Below are 17,268 nucleotides of genomic sequence, written 5' to 3' on the forward strand. Positions count from 1 at the left end.
ACGGTGATTTAAAATGGAAATCCTTTGTAAAATATTGTTAAATAAAATAAACCTTTAACTCGAAGTGCTAAAATATCCAAAGATAAAAAACTAAAACCAATAAATAAAAATTGCTAAAAACCATATAAACTAATAAAAATGACAGGCACAACAAAATTACTAAAACTTTAGCTGAACTTGGTGAAAACAGAAAATATGAGGGGGAAAAAAATCCAGTTAAGAAAAAGATATAATTGTATATCAGTGATACTAAAATAACTGCCTTTTAATGTTCCTGTCACAGTTTAATGCCTGCTTGCTAAATAAAATTTACTTTTCTTAAAAAAAAAAAAAAAAACTTGCTCTCCCCAAACTTTTGAACTGTAAAATTTTTAAAAGTGGATAATTTTAATGGAATCATTTCATTTTATTTGGTTAAACATTAATTTTATCTTGTTTCTCCTGAGGCTCTGCTCATCTTTGTTAGTTGCTTTGTTTCAAGTGTTTGAAGTGTAAAGTGAATGCGTGTCTGTTTCTCTCAGGTAAAGCAGCAGCGGATCATAACGCGGCCTGGGCAGCTTATTACGCACAGTACTACCAGCAGCCCGCAGGGGGCGCTATGCCCGAACAGATGTCTGCGGCCCAACCGGCCGCTCCCGCTCCTGCTGACCAGAGCCAAGCTGCTCCCGGCGCCGCCCAGCCCGACTACACCAAGGCCTGGGAGGAGTACTACAAAAAGATGGGTATGAGCGCTCATTCCTCATTGTGTTTAGTAAAGAGAGAGTAGAGAAATTCCTGTGAATGAATCTGCTGGCATTCAGGCTGCCTTTTCTTACAGCTCTGTGTTTTGCTGATGAAAATCATCTCTCATCTCTATCAGCTGCAGCAGGAGGAGGTGCTGCTCCCGCCGCAGGAGGAGCTCAAGCCCCGGGAGCTGCAGCGGCGGGACAGACGGACTACAGCGCCGCATGGGCGGAGTACTACAGACAGCAGGCTGCTTATTACGGACAGACGGGACAGGCCGCGGGACAGCCAGGCGCCACACCGCAGGGCCAACAGGTACAAACACAAATCACACCTCTGTACTGTTTACATGAGTCTGAACAGCCAGTGATGGCAAGTAGATTCAAATTCATATTTAATTAAAGTTGAGTAATGATGCAAACTAATTTAACTAGTTTAAAATTGACAAGTTAACTGATTGGCTGAAATTAAAATAACTTACGGTTTTGATGCTTTAAACTCAATTAAATTAGAAATATTAAGTCACATTATTAAAGTTTCTGTTTGCCAACTAAACTTTGATGTATAACATTCTTTAAATATTATAAAAGATATTAAGTAAATAGTATGCATTTTCATTTTTAATTATGCATACACATAGCTTTCAATATGACGTCTATTCATAATTTAATATTATAAATATAAACAAAATTATAAACATAAATTTAGTTTTGTATATTACGTACACTATTTTATTTTTATGTGATTGGCAAAAAATAATATACCTTAAGTTTAAGACTTAAGATTAAATCAAATCAAAAATTAAATATTAATATTAAAAATAATCAAAATAATTATAAATAAAGAACAATATATTCATTGAATTTAGTTTTATGTACATTATGTATTTTTAATTGATTGACAAAATGAATATCAAGTTTTCTATGCTGAGGATTAAATTGGATTACTCGCACTATTAAAGTATTTTTGTTTCCAAACGTGTATTATGGAAAATTCTATAAATAAAATGAATATTTTCAAATTATATTTTTTGTAAATTACACTTAAGCATCTGAAATACCAATTGATAATTTAATATAAACAAAATAATTATGAAAATAAAAATCCCGAGTGTAAAATGTTTGAACTTCAAGTATTATGTTTTGTTTTTTTTCTCAAGGTTTTTAGGCAAGGCAGGTTGTCATGATTATGTATAATCATTTTCTATTTTTAATTGTCCTAAATTAATTTTAAATCCATTTTTAAATCATTTTCAAAGTTTTTAAATTCCTTGTTTTATTTTTGTAATTATTTTTTGATTATTTTACTTTTCTTTTATGTGAAGCACTTTGAATTACCATTGTGTACGAAATGTGCTATATAAATTAAAAACCTTGGCAAGGCAAGTTTAAGGCGTAATTGGAAGTTGTGATTGACCAGTGTTGCTCAGTTTTGTGTTTCCATATGCAGCGGCGATGTGACAGTGTTTTCTCGTCTCTCTTCAGGCGCAGTGAAGTGACTGCTGAACTCTCATCCGTTCTGCTCCTTCCCTCCATCCTCTCACTCTCCTCTGACAAAAGGACTTCTGCTCTTCCCGTTTTGTTTGTTTTTCTTTCTCGTGTCCAGTTGAAAAGCTCTGTGACTCTCTCTCCTCTGAAGCCGGATTTCTGTCTTTATGAAACCATACGGCTTCTGTAAATGCTCGTTTCTCCTCCTGGTTTTTGCTGGATGCATAAACGCTGATGGATTAAACTCAAACTCTGCCTTCCCCTCCACAAACACTTCGTCCCTTGCATCAGTGTGACTCATGGCCAGGAAACACAAGGGAACGCTTCAACTAACTTCCTCACATGAGCGTGCACTTCCTGTTGTTGTATTGTTATTATTTTAATTAAGTATTTGAGGAAACCGGTACATTTAGAGAATCTTCAGGTGTAAATAACTACTGTTTCAAACTCAATGAATAACCATGTCTTTTTTTAATGCCTTGTGTTTTTGCTTTTAGTCGTTTTAATTTGATTTCGTGCTGGAACATTCCCACTGTTTTAATGTGTTCACTTTTCTTTCTTTCTGTTCATTTAGTGATTTTTTTCTCCTGTGATTATCAAATGGGGTTTCAGTCTGTGTGTCCTGTGTGCGCGAGAGTGTGTTCTGGTACTGAAACTCAAGCCGTGTGTGTTGCTCCTCACTCTGTGAAATGAGGGTTTCTGTTCTGTTTTGTTTCTTCCCACCCCAAGTTACTTGAAGCCATGATGTTATAAATATATAAATTGTATGTTTTTTTTTTTTTTTTTTTTTACTGCTTGTTTTTAAAATATACAAAATAAACATTACAAAATCCTTGTCCGATCACATGACCGCTGTTCAGTCTGATAGTGTTTTTTGAAATACAATCATTAGCGTTACTTTTGATCATTCTTCTGGTTGGTGACTAGAAGAGCCGCCCAAACATTTTACTATAAAAGGCCAAAAAGAACTTGATTAATGGTTGTGGGAAGAAAGTAAATATTACAATATCTACATTTTTTCGTTTTTTGTAATTTTCCATTTTATCTAATTCACTTATTCTCTGCATTTCAATGCCAAAATAATAAAAATGTTGAAATAAGATGGATTTGAATGGAAGATGTGCTTAAATGGCTTTTTTTTGTTGTTTTCGACCAGTCCTGGTTTAGGCATCCGTTTTAAGTTCAGACTATTAGACCTGTAATTACTGGCAGTTAATCAGGTTAGTTTTTCTGTAACGTTACTTTAGAAAGGTTCATTACAAGAACGATAACTATAGCTTTTAGTCAGGGTAGTTATTTAATTTCTGATAGGAATGAAAACGAGGCTGTGAGGCGCAGAAGTACCTTGCGTTTAATGGACTGTGCTGTTTAACAACAAATAATAAAGAAAAACTCTGGCAAATACATGAATGATATTCTAGAGAAAGATTTCAACATTATTCAGATCACAGCTGGGAATTCAAGTGCAAGAACATCAGAGAACAACAGACACTTGAGTGTGTGTCTGTCAGTTTAGTGCCTGAACAAAATCTTTTGGAGATAAACGCTAACAGCACAATATTTGCAGTAATAATGAAAACGCATACAAAAAAAAAAAGTTCTGTTAGAATGTGCTGATGGTTTGCAAAAGACTTGACTGGCATTAAATAGAATACTCACAATGGACTTTAGTCTCACCTCATTCTTACAAACTCTTTTTTTTTGTAATTCAATTACGATTTACAGAATAGTCACTGTAATTAAACTTTTAATTAAAATCTGCAATTTACAAGTACTACCATGATGCTTGACCTAATTTAAAACAAAAAACATCTTTCCTATTTCCTTTTTATTTTGAGCTGACAGATTTTATAATTCACTCATTTAAAAAATGTATAAATTAAAAATGGCATGAAAGACATCATCAGACTTTTCTCTTTACTGAAATAAAAAATGAAAACCAAACTAAGGAAAGTGAAATCACACTGACATGTGATCTAGTTTTACTCACTAAAGAGAAAAACATTCTTTAACCAAAATACATTAAAATGGCCTTTCCAAAACTGAAAACAATCATAAACATTTACAGGGCAAAGTTCATAATTCAAAACAAATCTCAAGAAGAGAGATATAAAATTACAAAACGTCCCTGTTGGCGTTTGTGTGGCTCTCACACTTTGATTCGATGAACCCGTTTCCCTGTTGTTGTGGCTTCGGTTCAATCTGTGCTGGTTTGGCAGTAGTCCTGCTGGAGGGGGATGTGAGATATGAACCCTTCAGACCCCAAACCCACAGATAAACCCCTTCAGGCATGAACTGATGATCAAATCAAAACACTTCATAGTTCACATAAACGCAAACCTGTGTCTTCATTTGCCCTCCCAGGCATCTTCACGCTGCTTAGCAGCCAAACACTTTTGTTCTAATGAGAAAACAGATTAAATAAATCCCTGTTTTTTACCAGTCTAGCAAAATACGAAGCTGTGAATAGTTATGTCACCTTTTGCCTGCCGTAGTTTGTTCCTCTCGGCCTCTCGCTCTTCTCTGGTCTGATTACTCTTCACACCCAGAGCCCCGATCACCAGGCGGCGTGCCAGAGCCGCACTCGTCTGAGGACGCTCTTTAGCCGGCAGCAGATAATCTACAGAGACAGTCAGGTTTGGAGGGGGAAAAAATATTAAACAAGTCTGGATTTATGAATTAATTTGTGATGAATGCACAAAACAGTCTCATAATAGATAAAACATGAGTGAATAAGAGAGAGCAGGAGTACCGGAGCAGCTGCGTGCTTTGGCTTTAGTGGCGTTTGATGATTTGGAGAGAGGCCTGACCTTCATCATGGGGTTCTTCATCCTCAGAGCATCACGAGCTACACAAACACAAACAAGAAAAGGGCGAGGTTTCTCATTTTTGGTGGCTCATCGATATTATTCTGGACGGTTTCTGGATCTAAAATTGGTAACGACACCTAATACAGCTCCTCTCAGTACATTTCTAATCTTCAAACTCTTTGGTTTCTTTTTCACAGTACTTCTGCAGACAATTTCAGGTCCTCAAACACGTCACTGAAGTTAAAACCATCATGCTATTTTCCTCCAGGTCAACCAGCTATTGATTCCAGGGATCTTATAGGCAGCATACAGCCATTCACAACATCTGGAAAACACACTGACCTGCGATGGGACTGGAGAACAAACCGAGGACATGCATGTCATCAATCCACTTGATGTCAAACCCCTTCTGCCTGAAAACACACGCGATTATTTCAATCATTTAATAACACATCGGCATTTATATGGTTCTCAGATGTCAGTCAATGGTTACATGACATGTAAGTTAACCAGATCAAATTTTTCATATCTTTTAATTTTTATGCAAATTGCAAATAAACATTACCAGTTGCAATACAAATATTTATGCCATAAATTCTTCACTTTCGACGTTCAACCTTTTATTTTGGCTGCTTTCTCAGAAAAATGAAAATGATGGATAGTGGACTATTTGAGCCGGAATCAATGTTTGAAAGTTAAAAGACATTAATGATGGACTTGTTTCTTACAAACACAGCTTTTTTCCATTGCTACGCAAGTGATGTAATGCTAAATTTCTCCAAATCTGTTCTGATGAAGAAACAAACTCATCCACAACTTGGAGAGTAAATTTTCATCAAATTTTCATTTTTGGGTAAACTATCCCTTTCATTTAATCACAGCCTTTGATTTGATAAGACATGTCATTATTTCAGTTTTAGCTTGATTAATTGCAAGGCCCCATTTATTAAATGGTGGTTCGATTTAATCAGTTATTATCTTTTCATCAACCCCTGTTTGGGGAGCACTACTGAGACGATTCATGATCAGAGCTTCACACACTGGAACGAGCTGAAGGATCTGATCAAGTCCTCCGTCTTGAACTCAGGCAGGAAATCGTAAATCTCCACGATGTGTGACAGCTCATCGTCCCGAAGCTCCACCTCCTCTTCCTCCTCCGGCATCCAATTATAGTTGTCGAAGCGCGCCTCCTGTATAGATGACTTCTTGCGGCCCTCCGTAAGAGACATCTGAAACAGGAAGAAGAATCAAACATGGGCACAAACCCCGGCTAATGCATCTCAGTTCATTATGTCATCATTAAAGGGACAGCTCACTCAAAAATGAGAGAAGGGATTGAATCGTCTTTGTAACTCTTACCTCCTCCACTAAATGTGGGTCAAGACAGTCACCATCATCATTAAACAAAGAATCCCAGTTCTCCCCTTCATCCTCCTTCTCTGGCACCCCATCATGTTCTAGTGCGCTCCCCGTGTCCTCTGGTGTGTTCATAGTTCTGGATACATTGTCCGTATCATCTCTAGACTCCTCCTCTTTTTCTGTGTGCATGTTTAGGTTTTCTTTATCTCCCTCCTCCCGCCCCCCGTCTTCCTGCTTTACCTCTCCGTTTGGAGTATCTGTCGCTTTGGCTTTATCCTTCTTGTTCTTGCGGGCCTTGTCAGTGTACCGGGGCCTGGGTCTGGATTTCTTGTCACCATCTGTCTGAGGCTTCTCCATTTTCTCGGCCTGTTTCTTGGGCACGTAGATTTCCATGGTGGGCTTTTTCGTTCGGGCCGGAGCAGCCGCATTGGGCCCCTCGTCTGGCTGAGCTGCTTCAGTCTCCATAGGGATCTGTGTAAAGAAAGTGTAATGAGGACAAATGCTGTTTTTAGAATAGCATACGACCACACTGTTAGAAGTGTCCATGTAAATGGCCTGCATTTATATAATATAATTTGCCCTTTCATTTCCAGTGTGTTACACAGATAGGGCATTATACATGTTGTGATTTTACAACATCATTTTTTGACTCATTATTTAAATCCGTCGTTTTCATTATTTAAAACTGATATTTCTGGACGATGTTGGATGAACAACGCACAATAATTTTAATTTACAAGATAATAAACGACAAATCAAATCAAATGACAACAATGTAGCATACTACTGTTTGAAATACACTCTCTGTTTTAAAAATAGTAAGCTTTCATAACACAAACACATATTTAATGACCGTGACACCATTTAGAAACCCGACATATCTTTTCAAAACAACTACCAAGTACTGACAGTAACATCAAAATCTTCTGGGATAGTATGTTACGATGTAAAAATCAACATTTGTAGAGGAAATTATTCTAAGTTTTCTTCTACTTACATCTCAATATTTTTCAGTTCGCCGAAACGTTGAAACCATAACCGGATGTTTGGAGACGTACGGACGACCTGACGTCACGACCGGAAAGCCTATTATGGGAGTTGTAGTTTAATAGTGTAGTTTAGATGCGAAGCCGACATCTATCCAAAGTATCTATAGTAAACGTTTTATCATTCAACTGCGAAAAGAACTATCTTAATCATTTAAATCAACGCCAAGTATAATACGTTACAAGTACTTGTGATAACTTTTTCAGTAACAAATGCTGCACTACTATTATTCACAACAAACATTACAATTATTTATAAACAATACATGCGAACCTGATTCTTTTATGTAATAAATAATAAAATAAACTGTATTATTTTAGCCAATTAAATTCATTCAAGGTTATTTGTTTGAGTTTGTTAGGGACGTAACGCATCTGCATGCTGAACCGCGCGTCGTTAACGCCCTCTTTTCTCTTGCGGGCCTGTGATTGGTCAGACCGCCACAGTATTTAAAATACTCGACAGTGATTGGTCAGTCGCTTACACAAGCGCTTGTGTAAGGCGGCTGCATTGAAGTTGTGTAAAGAGCGAATATACGCCGTATAAAACAGAAATCACACATCATTTTTCCAAGCTTTTGAGTCAAGCCACGTGCTGGAAACTCTGAGAGCGTGAGTATCCACTATAATCCAGCCCAGTCAGCGCGACAGGTGGATATGACACATTATTATTTACTTCTAAAGCTAAAATAACAGCTCTCTCTGTTGAGGTGATGATGACTTACAAATGCATGAACAATTCTGTCCTGTCATGTCGCTTTGGTTTGCTTAGTTCTGCTCTGAAAGTCTCTTTCGTTTGTTTTCTTTAATGCAAAACATCATATTTGTTCTGTTTTGCATCCTCGCCACACTTTCCTTCCTTTCAGTTTAATTGAAATATAATTGCATGATCTTATTTATGTTTTCATATCCATATGCTGTGTTAGCAATGCCACAAGTGCTTTTCGCATGCACCTATTGCATGATTATGAATCATAAGAATGAATACTGCTGTCAGTTTGCACTCTGTGATGAACACTGTTTGATTGACAGGTGGAGATGAGGATGTGGTGGGCGTGTCTTCTCGGTTTGGCTCTGTCAGCTCTCTCTCAAGCTCAGCCCATGTTCTCTGTCTCCACGGATACGGTTCTGCCTCCAGATGCCCTTCACAACCCCACCCAACGGAATTATGGGATGGCGGAGATGGAGACGGGCATCTGGAGGTGGTGGTGGCTGGGTAAAGAAACTCCAGCATAACCTGACTTGTTATTATTAAATAAAATTAAATGTATGAATATATATACAGTGGTGTGAAAAAGTGTTGGCCCCCTTCCTGATTTCTTATTTTTTTGCATGTTTGTCACACTTTAATGTTTCAGATCATCAAACAAATTTAAATATTAGTCAAAGATAACACAGGTGTGATAAACCACAGTTTTAACAGGGGGGCAAACACTTCTTGTATGCCATGTAGTTTGGGATTTTGTTTTCCCTTAATAATAAAAACCTTCATTTAAAAACTGCATGTTGTGTTTACTTGTGTTATCTTTGACTAATATTTAAATTTGTTTGATGATCTGAAACATTAAAGTGTGACAAACATGCAAAAAAATAAGAAATCAGGAAGGGGGCCAACACTTTTTCACACCACTGTATGCATATGTACTCGCTATTTAAATCTGTCTAAAAGTATGACATTGGGATGAGACAAAGTTGGGAGAAAAATGCAAAATAATTTTTATAAATAGAAATAGATAAAACTTAAATGAAAAGATAAAGACATTTATACTTAATATTTTCTACACACAATAAAGGTTGAGGATTTAAACAAGTTACAATCTTCAGGGTTTGAATGTGAAGAATTTAAAACATTTATATTGTAACTTGTCTTAGTTAAATCACGGTGGATAAATATAACAAAATAATCACAAAAAATAGCCAAAAATGTTAAAAAATTATAAATTGAACAGAGTAACAAAAAGGTAATTATTTTTTCTGAAAGGTAATCCTGGACCACAAAACCAGTCATAAGGGTCAATTTTTTTGAAATTGAGATTTATGCATCATCTGAAAGCTGAATAAATAAGCTTTCCATTGATGTATGGTTTGTTAGGATAGGACAATATTTGGCCGAGATACAACTATTTGAAAATCTGGAATCTGAGGGTGCAAAAAAATCTAAATATTGAGAAAATCATCTTTAAAGTTGTCCAAATGAAGTTCTTAGCAATGCATATTACTAATCAAAAATTAAGTTTTGATATATTTACAGTAGGACATTTACAAAGTATCTTCATGGAACATGATCTTTACTTAATATCCTAATGATTTTTGGCATAAAAGAAAAATCTATAATTTTGACCCATACAATGTATTTTTGGCTACTGCTACAAATATACCCCAGCGACTTAAGACTGCTTTTGTGCTCCAGGGTCACACATAGCCTCTTGGGCTATAAAGGTAATAATCTTGAAGACCATTAATATTTTTCGGTTCTTGACAGGTTTGAGGATTGTCGCCCATTAAAGCTTTTGTTGTTTGTCCATTGTCAGGTATAACGGCCCAAACCCGGTTCTGAAGTATGACCGTAACGTTACCCAAAACAAGCTCGTGAACACTGCAGTGGATGACAGCGGTTCTCCTTACTACGCCCGGAGAGACCCGTGGGGAAACGCCATCAGAGAAACATCTACTTCCTCAACACCAGTGTTGCCAGACGTATGATAATGATCATATTTGTACCATAATTTTGACCTCTGTACGATGTATGATCAATAATAGCGTAATGTACGATAATTTCAGATTTTTGTGACACCAAATGATAGTCATTGTAATCATAGGGCTTCTATACTCTTTGATATAGCTGTGTGGATCCTACTGTACGTGCACCTTCATGATTGTGAGGAGCCTTGAACGTGTTTCGCATGTCTTTCATCTCATCTCATGTCTTCTCGACCAATCATCGTGGAGAAAGACTCTCTCTCATGAGCACAAGTTAACGTTCCTGCCGCACTTAGGTCAGTTTTTTTTTTCAAAGCTGAAGTCGATAGTTTAGCAATAAAGTATTGAAAATGAGTGCTGAAAAGGATAAATAGCTGTATTCTGAACGTTTGACTTGTGTACGATCATTTTCTTCCAAATACGATAATTTTGAACTTCTGGTACGATACTTGGACATTTCCAATCTGGCAACACTGCCCAACAACGCCTTCTCAGGTGCGCAGAAAAACCGTGTCGTGGTGACAAATAGACCCGCAAAACATACACTAGCTAAGCCAAATGAAACTCTTTAAAGGTCGGGCGACTTATGCCGACAAACTTCAAGTTCCGTAACGGTCGCTTCGAGCAGTATCTAATTTTCAGAGAAAGTTGCTAAAGGAAGGTTGATTTGTTGCTAAAAGTTGCTAAATGACGTTGTGATGTCATTGGTATGCTACACTCTAAGAAAAGTCTGTAAAAATAAGGCACAATCTACTATGTTAATATGAAAGAATTTTCCATAATGTTTTTTACCTGCATTTTAAATTACGCATTGTGTTTTCGGGTTACAATGGATATTGGATAATGGATAATGTCCTGAAAGATTTTCCATTTTTCTTACAGTGTACTAACTGATCAACAATCGCAAGTACAAGCTACTAACAAAGTGCATCATAAATTAACAATTATTCAATTATCAAATTATTCAATTATTATTATTAAATTGAACAATTGCAAATAGCAAAAACTCAATTCACGTGATGTGTGTACTGCTAGGCATCTGTGGTTTCCTCTTTTTGTGTAATTTGGATGAAGCCGCCAGTGATGTTGAGAAAGGCGTCATTGCTCTGTCTGATGTTGCACCACAGGTCAACGTCAATAAGTACAACAGGTCAGAGAGAGACCAAAAGACATGTTTGTTTATAGATCTAAAACTTTCAAAGGTTTGGGGTTGGTAAGATTTGTTAATGTTTCTGATATAAGTCTCTTCTGCTCACCAAGGCTGCATTTATTTGATCAAAACTACAATAACAATTCTAAAATATTATTACTATGTCTTCTATTTGAATATATTTTAAACTGTATTTTATTGCTGTGATCAAAGCTGAATTTTCAGCATCATTACTCCAGTCTTCAGTGTCACATGATCTTCAGAAATCACTCTAATATGCTGATTTGCTCTTTAAATAACATTTCTGATTATTATCAATGCTGAAAACAGTTGTGCTGCTTCATATTTTTGTGGAAATTGTGATAAATTTTGTTCAGTATGCTTTGATGAATAGAAAGGTAAAAGAACAGCATTTATTTAAAACACAAATCTTTCATAACATTATAAATGTCTTTACTGTCACTTTAGATCAATTGAATGCCTCCAATATGCTGAATAAAAGTATTAATTTATTTCTAAAAACCCAAACTTTTTTAACGTTAGTGTAACTTTTTGAATCTTGTTTTGGAATATTAATATTATAAAAGTTAAAAATCCAATGTTTTTTATAAGATGGTCGTGGTGTAGTTATCGGGCCAATCCTCAGCGAACAGACATTTTTTGCATTTTACACCCCAATCTATATTACAGTCCTGATTTCTAATCCTCAGCCAGTCTTGTGTTTATGGTTTGATGGCAGGAGTGGAGGACAGATATCAGCGATGTGTGAGAGAGGTGTGGCGCTGGCAGACTTTAACGGCGATCGAAAGACAGACATTGTTTACGGCAACTGGAACGGTTAGGTATGATCAGTTTATATACATCAGATCATTTAAAAGTGAATTCAGTCACTTTATTAGTTTTATACCTGACTTATTTTGTATTAGTGTAGGAAAAGCTGCTTTATTCTACATACACTACCGTTCAAAAGTTTGGGGTCAGTAGGATTTCATTTGAAAGAAATTAATACTTTTATTCAACAAGGATGCATTGAATTGAGTAAAGACATCTAAAATGTTAATTTAAATGCAAAAATGTTTCTTGAGCAGCAACTCAACATATTAGAATGATTTCTGAAGATCATGTGACACTGAAGACTGGAGTAATGATGCTGGAAATCCAGCTTTGATCACAGGAATAAATTACATTTTAACATATATGAAAATAGAAAACAGAAAACAGTTTTAAATTGTAATAATATTTCACAATATTAGTTCTTACTGTACTTTTGATAAAATAAAAGCATCCTGGGTGAGCAGAAGAGACTTCTTTCAAAAACATTTTAAAAAATCTTATAAACTCCAAACTTTTGTCCATCTGCAAGGTTGTTTCATTTTGACATCATCTCATTAAATCAGAGCTGTGCTGTCAGATGTCTGACACTGAACCACTTATTCAACAAACTCAACCACAGATGCAAAACCTTCAGTCTTCTGCTTTACTCTAATGCTGTTGAAACCGAACACTTGTACTGTTACTCATCACATTTCAAGGGAAAAATTTAGTCTGCACTAACTAAATCTGAAAATGTTTACATCAAACACTTGTTGCTGTTCCTTTTATTTTCTGCTTTTTTTTTTTTTTTTAGAACTTGTTTACTTAAAATTGTAATTGTGTGCACTACAAATAAAGCAATTGTGAGGGATTGTGCAGTCTGTGAGTGTGATTCTGTCTTCATTCCCTTCATGCCGTGTGTCCTCACACTCGTCCGGTGTGCACCAACACATACGGACACTATAAAGAGATTTGTTGAGGGCTACAAGCCCAGCAGAGACGGCCGAGCGTGTGTGGGTGAGTGCAGGTGATGTTTGGCTCTAAGTTTAGGAAGCTAAAATATACCATGAATGAATGTTGCAAGACAGATGCAGTTAAAACAAAATTTACACTGCAAAAAAAGTGGTGTAGGATTTGACTGTCACTCCCTTTTTTGAGCACTTAATTTAAATGATTGTAATTCATGAATGCTGTAATGGGCTACAGACCTATGGTTGGTCTCTATAAAAAAGACACTCGGATTATTGCTGAAGTGAACGCACTTTTATTTTAAAAAATTGTCTTAATGACGAAAATCAATATTAAGCTTATTTGACATTAAACATAATCTGTTGAATTAATATTCAATTTATTGTAAACAATATTATAAAATAAATGTTAAATATTTCATTAACATTTTGAATTATAATATTTAGCTTATGACATTCAAAATAATTGCTGAATTGATCAAGTTATTATAAAAAAATATTTTATTTTATTCTAAAATAAAAAATTATATTATATTGATATCTAAATAACTTAATGCCAAAAAACAATATTCTGTTTTACCTAAAAGCATATCTGTTAAGTCAAGTGGAAAATGCCTGAATAAAACCCTGTGCAAAAATACATTTAAATAAAATGTGGATTAAATAAAGAAAGGCAGAACTCGTTCGTTTGGCCATCAATGTTCATTTATTTTGCTACACAACAGAAAAAGCACTCTCAGCTTCTTTTTCTCTTCATCTTTGCATACAGGAGCCAAAGGTTCTCAGTAAGAAATGGAAGCTCGTGATGAAGGACCATGTGAGGAAGCTCTGGCTCTTCAGTCACGTCATCAGGACTCGTTTCTGCTCTGACAGTGCGTTATGAGTACAAAGCATGAACGATTAGCACACTATGAAATAAAGCAACACAATAAAGTCATAAATAGTACCCGTGGAATAAGATGGCAGTGTCTGGGGCCTGTATAAAATATCTGGGGTCAGATTTCAGTCCTTGACATCTACCTAGTCTAAAATCTGTCTTCTGTTTAATAGTTAGAGTAAAAGTGCTCATACTCAAAACAAAAGGGTGAAAAATCATGAAGATGGAAGACTGTCGTGTGCCGTTCGGCAGCTACTTCACAGGCGTTTGTGAGTGAGATTGCATATTACAGTGACAGAAGCTCATGTGCGCTTTACCCAGGATGCTACAGCGAGTGACTGGAGGATGTGCAACGGCTGCAGGAGGGTGGAGGTAATGACTGAGGTAATGACGCGCTGCTGTTCCAGCAGCTGATGTGTCTCGTGGAGGCAGTGCATGTCAGGTGTGTTTGTGTTTGACGATGCTGAGCGGTCGCTGTCGTGTCGTGTTTGTTCAGCGGCCGTCAGTATGAAGGCGTCACACGTGTGCGAGTGTGTGTGTGTGTGTGTGTGTGAGTGTGTGTGAGTGAGTGTGTGTGTGTCTGAGTGTGTGTGTGTGTGTGTGTGTGTGAATCAGCGTCCGCTGCTGCTGGTTGTGCTGCTTCCTGAGCTTGAACCACTGGAGCCACGATCCTCGTACACACTGATCTCAATCTAACACACGCGGGTTAAGGGAGCAACATCACAGCATTACACAACCTTACATGCACAAACTAGTTAAAGAAATAACTTTACACATACATGCTATTACTAGAAAACTTGCCATGATTATGATTAAAATTAACGTCCAATTCAGTGTTATTTTAATATCATTGATATGCATTGATATTATAGTTTTTGTTCATATTTTGAATTAGATTTTATTTTTTACATTTTCTGTTTTCGTTCAAATTTTATATAAAGTTTTAGAAATGTTGTTGTGTGTTTCTGGTATTGTTATAGTTTTTTTTATTATAGTTTTACTAAGTTTATTATGTTTTTTATATTTTATTTCAGTTAATGGTTATTTAATGGTTAGTTAAATGTTTTTTAGATTTAGTTTTAGTTAATGATAATAACCCTGGTCCAATTACTGTTATAAAGCAATAAAGGCACAAATCTGACTAATTATTTATAATGAGAGCTTCTTGGATATTTTATATAAACTATTTTCTCACATTAAATTAACATAACATGAAAAATAGCTAGTTTTAAACACATCAAATGTCTGTTTGACCCCTTAAAATGGTGATTTTGATCTGTCCTACATTAGAAGTCTTGGCCCTCTTGACTTTTTAAACAATTAAAATCATAAAACAACATAATTTGACTTTCAACATAATCTTTTGAATTGCTATTCTATGTATTACAAAAAAGTAATTATAAAAATATTAAATATTACATTAATATCTTAATTTATTGATGAAAACTATATTTAGGTTATTTGACATTCATCATAATCTGTTGAATCTATATTCAATTGCGGGAAAAAACAATTTTATCATAAAAAGAATAAAATAATATAATAAAATTATGAATTTATAAATATTATATAGTGTTATCAAGAAATTAATTTAATTACAAAAACAATATTTAGCTTATTTGAGATTTTACATAATCTGTTGAATTTACATTTAATGCATTGTAATATATATGTATATATATATATATATATGTGGGTTTAAAAAATACATCTTAAATATATTTATCTTTAATTACGAAGTATAATAATATAATAAAACTATATTGAGTTTATTTGTCATTCAACATAATCTGTTAAAGTAATTTAAAGTAAAAAAACGTAATTAATATATACGTCAAAAACAATATTTGGCTACATCCCACATTTTGATCACAATCTTGTCTTTAGGGTTCCAATAACTGCAAAACTCACACAAAATGAAGACATAATAAAAGAGTTTATGCAACATCCTAAGGTGGACTAACAACTGCTTCTGAAGAACAAGCAGCTTCCACTGACCACATACACTCACATACACACACAGAAGTTTGCAGACTCTGTAAGGATACGACTCTCATGCCTCTCTGTATGGGGTCTGTGATGAGGAGACCTCGAGGACCGTAGACCTTCTCATTCTGCTCCTGAATGTACCGCGAGATCTTCTTCAGCACCTGCACACACACACATGCATACTTTTGACCAGCAGCATCATTTTTATTCGCCATAGTTTGCAGAACCAACACATAAAGCGACCCTTGATAGTACGTTTTATTTTTACCTGCCATTTACAGGGTGGGTTTATCTGAATCTGATAACATACCTTCTCATAGCGTGTCTCGATGCACAGGAATATGAGGTAAATTGTGAGGCAGGCCAGACATCCCTCGAGGTAGGACTGGCCTCCGATCTTCTCCGCCTCTGCATAGTAATTATTCAGCGTCTTCACTGTGTCCTCAAACAGTGTCCTCTCAATCTGACCAATCAGGTGCAAGGACAAGATGAGTCAGGTATGGGGTCTGTGATGAGGAGACCTCGAGGAGCGTAGACCTTCTCATTCTGCTCCTGAATGTACCGCGAGATATTCTTCAGCACCTGCACACACACACATGCATACTTTTGACCAGCAGCATCATTTTTATTCGCCATAGTTTGCAGAACCAACACATAAAGCGACCCATGATAGTACGTTTTATTTTTACCTGCCATTTACAGGGTGGGTTTATCTGAATCTGATAACATACCTTCTCATAGCGTGTCTCGATGCACAGGAATATGAGGTAAATTGTGAGGCAGGCCAGACATCCCTCGAGGTAGGACTGGCCTCCGATCTTCTCCGCCTCTGCATAGTAATTATTCAGCGTCTTCACTGTGTCCTCAAACAGTGTCCTCTCAATCTGACCAATCAGGTGCAAGGACAAGATGAGTCAGCCAATCAGAGAGCACCAGTGAGTTCACACAAGGACATTATATGGCAGAAACTACTGGGTTTGAACATTGTAAAGACATCAGTCTCAGGCCGGACATCACATGATAAAACTTGATTGCATCAAAATAATTAAACAGATTGTGAGAATGACACTGAAATCTCTACATGTTGAACTCCCTTTGCCTTTACTGGCTGTCTGTAACATGATCTTACACCTTTAAACAGCTCTATTAGCAGCTCATTATGTGTGGAGTTGCGCACTCAGCAGTGCTTTTGCTGAAGAGCAGAGTTTCTCTGAGTGAAGAGCCTTTTTCTCGTTCCTCTCCTTTTTACTTGCATTGTGTCTCTTTTGTTCTGCCACACACACACACACACACACACACACACACACACACACTCTTACCCTGCTGTCTAACTCAGAGGGGAACTT

General features: G+C 36.1%; 4 protein-coding genes across 13 annotated transcripts in view; 1 reads left to right on the forward strand and 3 right to left on the reverse strand.

Moving 5' to 3' along the window:
- LOC107703803 (far upstream element-binding protein 2-like) overlaps positions 1-3,803 on the forward strand; it is a 15,924-nt gene extending 12,121 nt beyond the window's left edge. For 3 of the 7 annotated variants that reach the window (XM_016506537.1, XM_016506542.1, XM_016506541.1), the window contains 3 exons: positions 522-722; positions 818-1,038; positions 2,208-3,803. In XM_016506537.1, the coding sequence (XP_016362023.1) occupies positions 522-722; positions 818-1,038; positions 2,208-2,216 (431 nt within the window). In that variant the 3' untranslated portion in view covers positions 2,217-3,803. The remainder of the gene's footprint in view (positions 1-521; positions 723-817; positions 1,039-2,207) is intronic. The other 4 variants (XM_016506540.1, XM_016506543.1, XM_016506538.1 and 1 more) reach the window with 3 other exon arrangements.
- On the reverse strand, positions 2,784-7,450 carry LOC107703805 (coiled-coil domain-containing protein R3HCC1L-like). Of its 4 annotated transcripts, none has more exons than XM_016506548.1 (8): positions 7,377-7,450; positions 6,380-6,850; positions 6,062-6,249; positions 5,363-5,433; positions 4,963-5,058; positions 4,690-4,830; positions 4,551-4,611; positions 2,784-4,434 (listed from the first exon to the last, which is right to left on the reverse strand). In XM_016506548.1, the coding sequence occupies exons 2-7, from the start codon at positions 6,842-6,844 to the stop codon at positions 4,559-4,561; spliced, it is 1,014 nt and encodes a 337-aa protein (XP_016362034.1). In that variant the 5' UTR covers positions 6,845-6,850; positions 7,377-7,450; the 3' UTR covers positions 2,784-4,434; positions 4,551-4,558. The 4 variants fall into 4 exon arrangements, with proteins under 4 accessions (XP_016362034.1, XP_016362032.1, XP_016362033.1 ...); XM_016506546.1 differs by having other exon boundaries at positions 2,784-4,437; XM_016506547.1 differs by having other exon boundaries at positions 2,784-4,463.
- A 6,300-nt stretch (positions 7,451-13,750) lies between these two features.
- LOC107703806 (golgin subfamily A member 7B-like) lies at positions 13,751-16,394 on the reverse strand (the record flags this gene model as incomplete). The annotated part of the gene is made up of 3 exons (XM_016506549.1): positions 13,751-14,625; positions 15,982-16,083; positions 16,233-16,394. Coding segments are annotated over 3 exons (345 nt in total), but the record flags the coding sequence as incomplete, so codon positions are not given.
- LOC107703702 (golgin subfamily A member 7B-like) overlaps positions 16,394-17,268 on the reverse strand; it is a 4,749-nt gene continuing 3,874 nt past the window's right edge. The window contains exons 3-4 of the mRNA XM_016506416.1: positions 16,654-16,806; positions 16,394-16,504 (exon numbers count right to left, since the gene is read on the reverse strand). Coding sequence (XP_016361902.1) covers positions 16,394-16,504; positions 16,654-16,806 — 264 coding nt within the window. The remainder of the gene's footprint in view (positions 16,505-16,653; positions 16,807-17,268) is intronic.

Source organism: Sinocyclocheilus anshuiensis, unplaced genomic scaffold, assembly GCF_001515605.1.
Source record: "Sinocyclocheilus anshuiensis isolate Anshui unplaced genomic scaffold, SAMN03320099.WGS_v1.1 scaffold274, whole genome shotgun sequence".
Taxonomy (NCBI): domain Eukaryota; kingdom Metazoa; phylum Chordata; class Actinopteri; order Cypriniformes; family Cyprinidae; genus Sinocyclocheilus; species Sinocyclocheilus anshuiensis.

Coding starts and splice junctions, on each gene's coding strand:
- LOC107703805 (XM_016506548.1), bottom strand. CDS start 6,844: ATGGAGACTGAAGCAGCTCAGCCAGACGAGGGGCCCAATGCGGCTGCT. Junction 6,250..6,379: donor ACCCACATTTAGTGGAGGAG/GTAAGAGTTACA, acceptor TTCCTGTTTCAG/ATGTCTCTTACGGAGGGCCG. Junction 4,612..4,689: donor CAAACTACGGCAGGCAAAAG/GTGACATAACTA, acceptor TTTTCTCATTAG/AACAAAAGTGTTTGGCTGCT.